Source organism: Pseudochaenichthys georgianus, chromosome 14 (assembly GCF_902827115.2).
Source record: "Pseudochaenichthys georgianus chromosome 14, fPseGeo1.2, whole genome shotgun sequence".
Lineage (NCBI taxonomy): Eukaryota > Metazoa > Chordata > Actinopteri > Perciformes > Channichthyidae > Pseudochaenichthys > Pseudochaenichthys georgianus.
The window spans coordinates 23,748,483-23,759,911 of NC_047516.1; the positions used below are offsets into that span (position 1 = coordinate 23,748,483).

Here is an 11,429-nt window from a genome sequence, read left to right on the forward strand (position 1 = left end):
GAAACAGTCTGGAGCTCAAAGGCTTTCTCTCTTGCCGGTTATACCACAAGGTGAGTTCCTTTTTACTTCCTGCTTCTTCACACACATGCTCTCCAGTACAGGTTAGCTCTGAGTGTTAGCGATGCTAATGTAAACACCGACCATATTACGTCCAAAACAGTCGGGCATTGTTTCTGATAGCAACGTTTCTGATTGGGCCGTGGGTCCGCATTTCAGACATTACGTCATATCGGACGCAAATCTGGATCAGCTCCGTTGTAGCTCCGTTTTTAGAGATTTGGGTACGGAGGAAAAGAGAGAGGGTTTTATTTTCTGACGCTGCGTGAGTTCCCCGACACACCGGGGACACATGTTTATGTATAAAGACATCAAAAAGTGCATTTTGCACGATAGGTCCCCTTTTAGAAAATTATAATAGAAATTACACAATTTACAAAATACACATCCTGTAACAGTTCTGAGGATTTAGCGGACAGGTATATATTGCACATAGTTGGTATGAAAACTAAACTGACTTCAAGTTCTTAAGGTATCCCTGCAAGGCACTATGGGATTAATTCAGCTTTCTCATCTTGACTCCATTCTGTTTTGTTTTGCAGCTGAACGTGGAGGACCCGTGCATCATCTGTCACGAGGACATGAGTCCGGACGACATCTGTGTGCTGGAGTGCCGACACAGCTTCCACGACAAGGTGAGCCAATCACATCATAGGAGAGGATGTCATGACACATTATGAAGGTTTTACTATATCAATTGTTATAAAAACATATAGTCCAATAAAAGCCATTCAAAAGATGCAATTATTTGTTAAAACGCTTTTATAAACTGAAGAAATAAGCAGTAATGATGATTATTATTATCACCTGGCAGCGTCAGATCAGTTTACAGAGTCGTATTAAAGTGTATTATTCAGTTACCTCAAGAAGAATGTATTGAAATATCTTTAATGTGGTTAGGTCTTATATATTTCCTTTAGCCGTTCACAGACTTTTCATCTAAAAATGTATGGAAAACTGTCAAAAAGTATGAATTACTTCCGGAGTTTTACATGTATTTACATGTATTTTAACTCTTGTTACTAGTTTACTTTAGACCGAACCTTTAATTCATAATTCTAGTTTACTTCACACCGAACTTTTAATTCATAATTCTAGTTTACTTTAGACCGAACCTTTAATTCATAATTCTGGTTTACTTTAGATCGAATCTTTAATTCATATTCTAGTTACTAGTTTACTTTAGACCACGGGTGTCCAACTCAAGGCCCGGCCGGGGGCCAAATCCGGCCTGTGACCAAATCCGGCCTGTGACTTCATTTCATGTGGCCCCGCAAGAGCTCTGAAAGAATATAATAGGTTTATTATATGGTTACATGCCGATTTAGAGACGGAATTCTCTCCTAATTCTGCCCTACGCTCCAAAAGGGGAGGGGCCTGAAAGGACCGCAAAATGCACAGCAGTCCATTTTCACCAGGCCCAACAACAACCAGAGCATCTTATCGTGTCAGTCAAGTTCTTGGGAAACACATGAAGTCTTTCAAAGATGGCGAAGTTGTGAAAGAAGCTTTCCTGGAGGCTGCGGACGCGCTTTTTGGGGACAGTAAAAATGGGGGCGGGCGGTGTTATGCCGTGTGTGCATGCACCTCTCGGGAGCGCGTACAGCGTAAAGCAAAACCTCCCAGACATGTGTTGATCTGTACGGCAAAGTACGGTTTGGAAACTATATCATTTCCTTTTGGAGGGCATGCATAACACGGGATAACACCAGAGCCTCGCTGCGGGGAAACATTGGCGCTGTTCCGAGTTTGTTCTAATCTGTCAAAATGACTGACTGCTTTCAGATTTTTCAGTCATTGTTAAATAAAATATTCGGTTAACGCGACCACTGCTGTCCCAGCAACATCAGTACCAAGCGAGAGAGTTTTTTCCAGAGCAGGGGATATTGTAAATGCCCAAACATCCCAGCTTATAAATACCTGGAAATGTGGACATTCTCATATTCTTAAAAACCTGTCTGATGATGCTGAGTGAGTGACTAGTGAGTTTGAGTTGAGTTACTTGAAAAACTAAAGTGAAACTTGATTTATTTTATTGCAGGGTCTGATTATTAAATGTCCTTGTTTATTTGTGAGATGCAGTGGCACAAAGAAAATGCCTACTTTGTTTGGTAGTACTAGTAGGTACAAACACACTGGTTTTCTTGTTCCAGTCTGTTACTGTCACGGTGTTTTTGACACTTTAAAATACTGCTATCCTACTAACATGCTATACAAATCAGATATATTATTTAATAAAGAAACATTTTCCGAGTAAAAAAATGTTTTATTGAAGAAAAAAAATTACTTTTTTTCTCTTTCCCTTCATTATTCAATATCGCGATAGATACCGTACCGTGGACTTGTTATCGCGATATTATCGTACCGTGAGCTTTTGGTATCGTTACATCCCTAGAAACTAGTGTTGCTTGCATGCTATTTTAAAGGCATTTATTTTTATACTCTACTAAAATGCAAAAAAAAAGGGTTTGATTCTATTAATTTTGTCTTTTTATCGCACGTTGGCAGCAGATTCCTGAGTAGCTTCAGATCTGAGTTGTCATATTACTAAGCCTAATTTATACTTTTGTAGCAACACTATTTTTATATAATGCAAAGAAAGGGTTCAGTCTTTTCTTTTTTCCCTGTGTCATATGTGGCAGCAATGTTCAATGTTTCTTGAAAACATTACCACTGTAGTGACGTGTGAATAAACTCCAACTCTGTATCAACAACACTGTTGTGTAACTTCAGTTAAATACTTGTATGTGTGTAGATTAGAAAGAGGTAAGATAAAGGTAGAAGTGTGTATTTACCTGGTAGTAGGCTGTCAGTAATGGCTACACCTCTCTATTTGGACTGGTAGATCTCGGCAGACTAGCAACTTTAAAAGTAGCTCTCGGTTCAAAAAAGGTTGGGCACCCCTGCTTTAGACCAAATGAAACTGAATTTGTGTCACTTGTTTAATTGGTCCAGCCTTTGGAGCTGCAGGTTTTAACTTAGCGTTTCCTCCTCCTCTCTTCTCCCCTCCTCAGTGCATCCGCTCATGGCTCAAGGAGCAGAGCACGTGTCCGACCTGCAGAGATCACGCTCTGATGCCCGACGACTTCCCCGAGCTCTCCGGACGCAGACGCCAAGCTCCATGACGTCTTAACTCTGATTATATTGCACAGTTATTACCCACGTGCTTTTATCTTCTTTCACATTTTTTATTCGCCACTAATATCATTTCAAACTAATAATGCATAGTTGTTGTTGCATCGGTGATGTGTTCAAAACTTATAATTTCTTTACATTTAATAAAGGACACGTCTTGTGTTTGAACTGGTCTCTGTCTGTGTCTGTTTGCCCTTCAAACCTCAAACTGTCAAATATCCTGAAGAGATTAAAACAAAGAGGTGGGAGAAGTACTCGGACCTTGTACTTGAGTAACAGTGTAGGAATACTCTGTTACAGTAAAAGTCCTGCATTCAAAATGTTCCTCAAGTAAAGGTGCAAAAGTATTATCATCAATATATCCTTGCATGCTGGGAACTGGGAAGTTCCTCTTTCATTTCATCCAAAATGGCTGGCATACCAACATCATTTTATAGAGGCAGGAAGAGAAGGCAAATATTGTTGATTAATTGTTATTTTTAACATGAAAATCATATATGTTTATTAATATGTGAGGAACTATATAATTAGTTCTGAAAGCAATTAAATAATTCAAGTTTTGAAATAACAGCTCTTTTATAAATGTCCATTCTAGTGGACGTCAGGACCATCTTCATGGACATAATGACTCCACATTGTTGCAGGAGACGGAACTGAAGCAGGCATTTTCTGTACCAGATAGTTCAGGGAGATTCAGATGTTGAGATAGATGAGGATTTCACACCTGGGATAGAAGAGGGGCAAGAAGAAGGGGACAAGATGCAGGAGGCTCCATGAGCGCACAGATTCTCCCCAACGGCGTTACGGCGCTCACTACTACAACAACAACAGTTGAGGTTTAGGATGGCAGCTTCTTCTTATGCTGAACTCGGAGAGAAATATTGGAGACTGAGACGATGAACTGTTTAGCCCTTGAGCATGATTTATTCCTCTGCTTCACAGGTGATTCCTTCGCTCAGCCGAGCTAACTTAGAAGAGAACAAACATAGACAGTGTACACGTGCATCAGGTGAACACACCCTCATTTACATGACGCAAGACAGGTCATTACGTAGCACGCAATACTACAGTGCCTCACAGTGGTACAATAACAGTATTACATCCCTATAGTTCAGAATAGACACAATCTCTAGTCTATACATACATACATGCATACATACATACATACATACATACAATAACTGAGGACATAATGTTTATGTTTGCTCAGTCTAATAAACCCATAACATGGTTGTGAAAGAATACCAAAGCTGAGGCTGGACGATGATTGATTGTTGGTGTGCCATGTGTCACCGTGTGTCTTATTGGTTTTGTGTTATACTGTATTTTATTGTGTGCAGCTGGTCCTTATCTCCAAGACACATTTAAAACAAATAAACTTTAACCTTGAAGCCCCATCTCTTCCCACCTGCTCCTGCTTCCTACATCCCCTCCACACCAAGTTGTTCTTCTTAATAATAATAATACATTTATGTTGGGGGGCTGCCTTTCATAACACCCAAGGACACCTTACAGGGGCATAGGGGCAATATAGGGAACAATTTAAACAGTGGATTTTGTGATATATCAGCCGGGGTGAGACAAGACAAACCACAAATGGACTACAGAAGGACACAAAAGGACACATGGTACAGTTTATATTATTCTTGGTCTTTTTTCAATAACATATTTCAAAGGTTCTGGATTTGTTTACAAATCTAGAAACTAAATACAAAACTAGGATGATATGAAGATCTCATATCAAAAATAATTGTGATAAATTAGACAGAACTGGCCTGTCTGAGCACATTTTATGTTGGTTTGGTTCTTCTGATAAAGGTGTGAATATCTAAATAATATACCAACATATGCTATTGTTTTTTCATTTCATTTCAAACCTTTATTTAACCAGATTGGTCCCATTGAGATCATAGATCTCTTTTTCAAGGGAGACCTGCAAAAATTGTCATTAGTTGTGTCCCTGTTCTTCAAGCTAAGGCATTGCTAAATTAACAACTCTTGGCTTACATGAGACCGATTTTTATATATAAAATATAAATGTATTTTAATTTTATAATTTATTTTAAATATTAACAATATAATAAAAATAAATGGAAATATATACACCGGCAAATATTTAATATAAAGGTATAAATACCTTGTGTGTGTGTGTGTGTATAGCTATTCCATGATTATAAGTATGCAGTATCATAACTAGTAGTTATGATACTGCAAACCGTTTGAAAATTGGTTGAAAATTGAGCAAGCTATGGTTATTTAAATAGTAAACCATAATGTTATGAATGAGAGCACTGCCTGTAGCGAGATGGCGGCCAAGTGGCCATTGGCCAGCAGCGCGGGTGAGTCATCTAGTGTTTATATATATCTATATATATATATATATATATATATATATATCTATGGTTGGCCCCGCCTAGCAGCTTTCCCGCTCTCCGTCTTCTCTTAGGTCCGCAGTGAATATTTAAATACTGCCGGTCAGACTTCATCCTCTCATTCGTTCTGAACGACCCGACCCAACAAGAGTTGAACATGAGTGGAAGAGGAAAAGGAGGAAAGGGACTCGGCAAAGGAGGCGCCAAGCGTCACCGTAAAGTTCTCCGTGATAACATCCAGGGAATCACCAAGCCCGCCATCCGTCGTCTGGCTCGCCGCGGCGGAGTGAAGCGTATCTCCGGTCTGATCTACGAGGAGACCCGCGGGGTGCTGAAGGTCTTCCTGGAGAATGTGATCCGTGATGCCGTCACCTACACCGAGCACGCCAAGAGGAAGACCGTGACCGCCATGGATGTGGTGTATGCCCTCAAGAGGCAGGGCCGCACTCTGTACGGTTTCGGAGGTTAAATACTCACCATCTGACAACAACAACAACAACAACAACAACAACAACACAAAGGTCCTTTTAAGGGCCACCCATATCCTCAAATTAGAGAGCTCCATTCCCTCATGATACCGCGTTGGTGAGCACTAGAAGTTGGTGCAGGCGAGAGTTTTTGTCTTCTCTGAAAAACATGTTCAGGATCAAAATATAAATAAAACGACTTAAATAACATCCCTTGCAAATGAACATTTGGACAAGGACATTAACTGTATGGAAACACCACTACGACTGCGCTTTGTGGTCAAAACAACTTGATATATTTGCAAAAGGGATATAACAATGTGCATAATGTTTTAAAAAGTGTAGGCAGGGTCGCCGCCAGGGATTTTGGGCCCCATGAAAAGATATTGGGCCACGCCAACCAAGCACAATGCTAAACACACCTCCAGAACCCAACCAACCCGTTTATGCTTTAAATAACTACCTGTACAGACTTGCATCTATCTTGTAGTCCAATACTAACTGCACAATATTTACTGACATTGAGCGGTGAACATATAACACTGTGCAGACGTGCAACATTCTGCTGCAGTAGAATTCACTCTTTGATATAAGACTAACATTCCTGACAATAGACCTCAATAGTAATCTTTTATGGTGTACATGCCTTTTTAATGCCATTTTTGAATGGAACATTCATAAATCAAAATTAATATAACTTAAATATACATGACCTCTTAAATAAAAAATAAAGTGAACATTAACACCAATATTATCATTTATAAAATAGTTATTAGCCCTTGCTCAGCCTTACTCACCAAGGGCCCAGCGCCTAGCCTTCTTACAGGCAAAGTCACTGATCAAGTCCTTGAAGTCTAGGGCTGCAGTCGGATAGTTTAAAAATCAGCTCCTAAGTTCTAACCCTATCGTCTATTCCTTGACCTCTGAGTGAAACGTCACGGGGTTAAGGGATAGTGGATAGGAGAATTCAAAAGGACTTAGGAGAAGAGACTGCGGTACTTTAGAGAATCCGAATGCACTTTCACTATCCGACGTGTTTATGATGCGCCAGCGGACGTCATTGTGTGCGTCTGCTGCTGTGGGGGAACTATGGAAACCACAGTTTTCTATACAGCGGACTACAACATGGATGTTTAATAAGAAGGAGGGACTACTGTGAACTCATCTAGAGACTCTGCACCGTGCTCTGATGCTGTTGCTTTATGAACGTGGACAACAGAGAAACATATTCTTCATGACCAAAGTTGGAATTGAAATAAAAAAGGAAAGTGAAACTTCTGCTCGTCTCCCTCTCCCTCCAGTCCACATTAATACTAATGATCCCAAAGATTGTATGAACTATGAAAAGATCTTAAAATCAATACAAATGTATTTATTATAAACGTTAGTCCTTAACATCTATCACTGTGTATATCACCATTCAAACATCTTTTAAAAGTTGAACAAACCCCACACAGCTCAGTGAAGACTGTGAAATGTTGACTTTATTTGATCATTTCAGTAAAAACTAACGTTCATATTTCTCTTTTTGATTATAATACTGATGAATGTTCAAAACAAAGCACTTTGGCAACTTACCACATACGTTTTAAAATGCTTAATAAGCACCGTAACTTTCATGATATCATTTCTCATAATCGGTTGTTTCCGTGAACGGCCGACTGTTGAGTGACGGCAAATGCTGCGGCTGCAATGCATTGTGGGGCAGCATTTTCTCCTCTCCTCTCGTCAAGGGAGATCCAGTGGTTCCTAAGCTAAAGGAGGTTATAAAGGAAGTTTGAAACCTCCTTTCCTTTCATTCTCATCATTCTAGAGAATTCGAACGGCACTTATGGCTGCCACTGAGGGACTTCCGGGTCATTTCACTCCTTTAGGAAGGTTCCTAAGCTAAATGGACTATTCGACTTCAGCCTAGCTTTCTAGCGAACTGGCTTTCAATGGACAGCATGGCAAGACTGCAAAGCCTTATGGGGGACAGGGCTGTGGAGCCTAAGATGGACCTGTTGGTCCTGGCACCAGGGGGAGGGACAACTGATTTAGTATGAATAGCTACTAAAAACGTACCTGCATTTATTAAATGTCAGCTAAAAGAGGAGTGAAATGAAAAACCTCTGCATTTTCTGTGAATATATTAAAGGTGGGGTAGGTAAGTTTCAGAAACCCGACAAGCTGAAGGGCGATATTGAAACAACCGTGGCTTCCATCACACCTCAGCAGAGTCGAAGGCTGATCGCCTCCATGCCACGCAGTCATTTGTGCAAAAGGCGGCCCAACCAAGTACTGAGAGCAGAAACATGAACATACTTTTTTAAAAGGCCGACATTTCGGTATTATTATGACTTATCAATTATGTAATATTATAATTCTCTGAGAAACTGAATGTTGGTTTTTCATTAGCTGTAAGCCGTTATCATCTTGTTAACATGTACCAGTAGATGGTAAACAAAACACATAAGAACAATATGAGTTGAGATAGTTATTGTTCCACTTAAGAGTTCTTAAAGAAGTTGGTTATTTGATGCTGTTGCATTTCCTCGTATATAACTATATTTTTAATGTTATAATCATAAGAAACCTCATGTTGAAGAGCTAAACAAAATTAAGTACATTGTTCTAAATTAACATTAAAAAAACACAATGTAAAAATGTAATTCAAATAGGGAAATACACATTTTTATATATATGTACACATTTCATACATAGTGTGTGTAACATAAGGGAAACAATGTCAAGTTTACATTTACAGATCAGTGCCTCTTGAAAGCAATTCTTGTCCTTTTTATATTTTAATTAGACCATTACATCAGCATCAAGTTTCTGATGAGTGTCAGTGAAACATTACATTACATGTCACTTGCTAGACGCTTTTATCCAAAGCGACTTACATACTCAATACTGTGGACAATCCCCACAGGAGCAATTTGAAGTGTCTCAGGGACACAACGACATGCTGACTGCAGTGGGACTTGAACTTGTTACCCCCTGAATAGAAGTCCAGCACACTGAGCCACAGCCTCCCAAACAGTTTAACTAAGCTGTATTTGCCACGCTGTTTGATATAATGAATAGCCTAACTTAGTATAATGAAATGAGTCCTCCTCCTCACCTGGAGACATGTTCACAGCGAGCACTTAATGGGAAGCCTGGTTAAACCGCACCCTATGCCCCGGATCATCAGTGTGTTTGCTCCTACCAGAAAACTTCACTTTATTATAATATCATAAACAAAATACAGCTGTTTTTTACAGGGAGTCCCTGGACACACATGTGGGTCACTTGAAACCAGCTTTTATCAAATATTTGGTGCATTTGAAATGTTTTCAGTAGAAGAATTAGAGGGATAAGCAGCTGAACAGTGCTGTCCACAGCGGGGGGAATGTGACGATTGGAAGCTCCACAAACAAAATTCAGTGAGCATCAGAGCTATACATACTTTCAAAATGAAGCGAATCAAGTCCGCTATCAGTTCCATTAACAGTCAGCCTTCAGCACTTTTTCCACAATGACTTTGGAGGCTTTTATCAGTGAAGAGAAAACACAAGTGTCAAAGTTTTCAGACTGCAGAGTGGCGCAATGGGCTTAGTTGAGTCTCCACGGTTCTCATGCTGTGCTTAAGGGCAGCCCCTGCTCGGCTCTCTCCAGCACTTCAGCCAGACTCGTGTCAGTGTGAGCAGGAACAGAACACTTGAGCAGAACATGGCAGAAGTCCCTCCAGCCGCTGCACCGGCCAAAGCCGCCAAGAAGAAGGTTTCCAAGCTGAAGGCAGCTGGCCCCAAAGTCAGCGATCTCATCGTTAAAGCTGTGGCCGCATCCAAGGAGCGAAGCGGCGTGTCTCTGTCCGCCGTCAAGAAGGCTCTGGCTGCCGGAGGCTACGATGTGGAGAAGAACAATTCCCGCGTTAAGACCGCCATCAAGAGCCTGGTCGTTAATGGGACTCTGGTCCAGATCAAGGGCATCGGAGCGTCCGGATCATTCAAGATGAGCAAGAAGGTTGCCGAGCCTAAGACCAAGAAGCCCGCAGACAAGAAAGTCGCTCCTAAAGCCAAGAAGCCCGCAGCGAAACCTGCAGCGGCCAAAAAGCCCGCGGCAGGAAAGAAGTCTCCCAAGAAGGCGAAGAAACCCGCAGCAGCCTTGAAAGCAGCCCCCAAGAGCCCCACGAAGGCCACCAAGAGCCCGAAGAAGGTCGCTAAAAGCCCGAAGAAGGTAGCTAAAAGCCCGAAGAAGGTCGTTAAAAAGGCTGCAAAGAGCCCCAAGAAGGTGGTGAAAAAGGCCCCTACAGTCAAGAAATCCCCCGCAAAGGTCGCCAAACCCAAAGCGAAGAAGGCAGCACCCAAGAAGAAGTGAGCTGTCATCAGACTGATCTGACTAAGATCCACAAAAGGCTCTTTTAAGAGCCACCCATTTTGTCATAATGAGCATATTTCTTGTATCAATAACTGCAGTCAGAATAAGATGAGAGGCGAGATGCAACACGTGTCTTATTATGAACACGTTTGCAAGTATGAACATGTTTGATCTCAGACATCGAGACAGTATGTGCAATTTGATAATAATGAATAACCTTAATATTCAAATAATGTCATGGTTATTATACTCAAGGGTCAATCCGATTAACAGAAACAGTACTGTTGAATATGTTCAAAGTCCAGAAGTGTAGTTAGCGCTATAACCAGCCCATAGCACACACAGCCATCACACACTACAGCCACCATTCATCACAGATTAATGCCATTATCTTCCAAACTGTTTCTTTTGCTTTATTTCTGTTTCCATACTTGAATATTATTATACCAGTGTCCAATCTCCAATTATTTAATTTAAATGTTGTCTATTGCTTTGTTCTGAAAAGGTCATTTATTTTATATGCAGAACATTTTTATAATAATTAAACATACAAATAAATACATTAACAGCTGTCAGTCTGCAAAAGCACCCTGCAAATATCTCGCATCCTTCTTTAATTTTTTTTTTAAGAAAACTTTATTTTATATTATTTATTATCATTTTAAAAATTACTCTATTCGGTACTCCGATCCAATCAATCTCTAAATGCTGAACTTCAGTTGTGAAGTCACCATAAAGTAACTTGTAATAGGGTCCATTTCCAGCTCTGCCTCTTCTTTTGTTCCATCCCAGTTCTCCATCCTCAACCCAAGGTGCTTTACTATCGATTGCAGTCGAGATGTTTTTTACAAAGGTAATGTTGAGTTGAATGCCCAGGTCTATGGCTCCCAGCCTCCATATTCCCTACTCTTAAATAACAAATTACGTTTAGCAGCCTCCCTTGTTGTACCCCACACCAAATTGACACACTGTTTGTTTAATTGCATAATTATTTGGGCTGGTGGGGGAAGATGTTTGCTAGAAAAATGATCTTGCTGAGTATGAATGATTTTAT

The 11,429-nt window shown here is 40.4% G+C and overlaps 3 protein-coding genes across 3 annotated transcripts in view; all 3 read left to right on the plus strand.

Moving 5' to 3' along the window:
- ttc3 (tetratricopeptide repeat domain 3) overlaps positions 1-3,360 on the plus strand; it is a 49,819-nt gene extending 46,459 nt beyond the window's left edge. The window contains exons 45-46 of the mRNA XM_034098809.2: positions 600-692; positions 3,072-3,360. Of these exons, the coding sequence (XP_033954700.1) occupies positions 600-692; positions 3,072-3,182 (204 nt within the window). The 3' untranslated portion in view covers positions 3,183-3,360. The remainder of the gene's footprint in view (positions 1-599; positions 693-3,071) is intronic.
- A 2,355-nt stretch (positions 3,361-5,715) lies between these two features.
- LOC139435129 (histone H4) lies at positions 5,716-6,226 on the plus strand. Its single transcript, XM_071205495.1, has one exon. The coding sequence runs from the start codon at positions 5,722-5,724 to the stop codon at positions 6,031-6,033; it is 312 nt and encodes a 103-aa protein (XP_071061596.1). The 5' UTR covers positions 5,716-5,721; the 3' UTR covers positions 6,034-6,226.
- Positions 6,227-9,692: 3,466 nt separating this feature from the next.
- Positions 9,693-10,442, plus strand: LOC117459059 (histone H1-like). The gene has a single exon (XM_034099898.2). The coding sequence runs from the start codon at positions 9,728-9,730 to the stop codon at positions 10,373-10,375; it is 648 nt and encodes a 215-aa protein (XP_033955789.1). The 5' UTR covers positions 9,693-9,727; the 3' UTR covers positions 10,376-10,442.
- Positions 10,443-11,429: the final 987 nt, after the last annotated feature.

Excerpts from the sequence above, each read along its gene's own strand:
- LOC139435129 (XM_071205495.1), top strand. The coding sequence starts at position 5,722 with ATGAGTGGAAGAGGAAAAGGAGGAAAGGGACTCGGCAAAGGAGGCGCC.
- LOC117459059 (XM_034099898.2), top strand. The coding sequence starts at position 9,728 with ATGGCAGAAGTCCCTCCAGCCGCTGCACCGGCCAAAGCCGCCAAGAAG.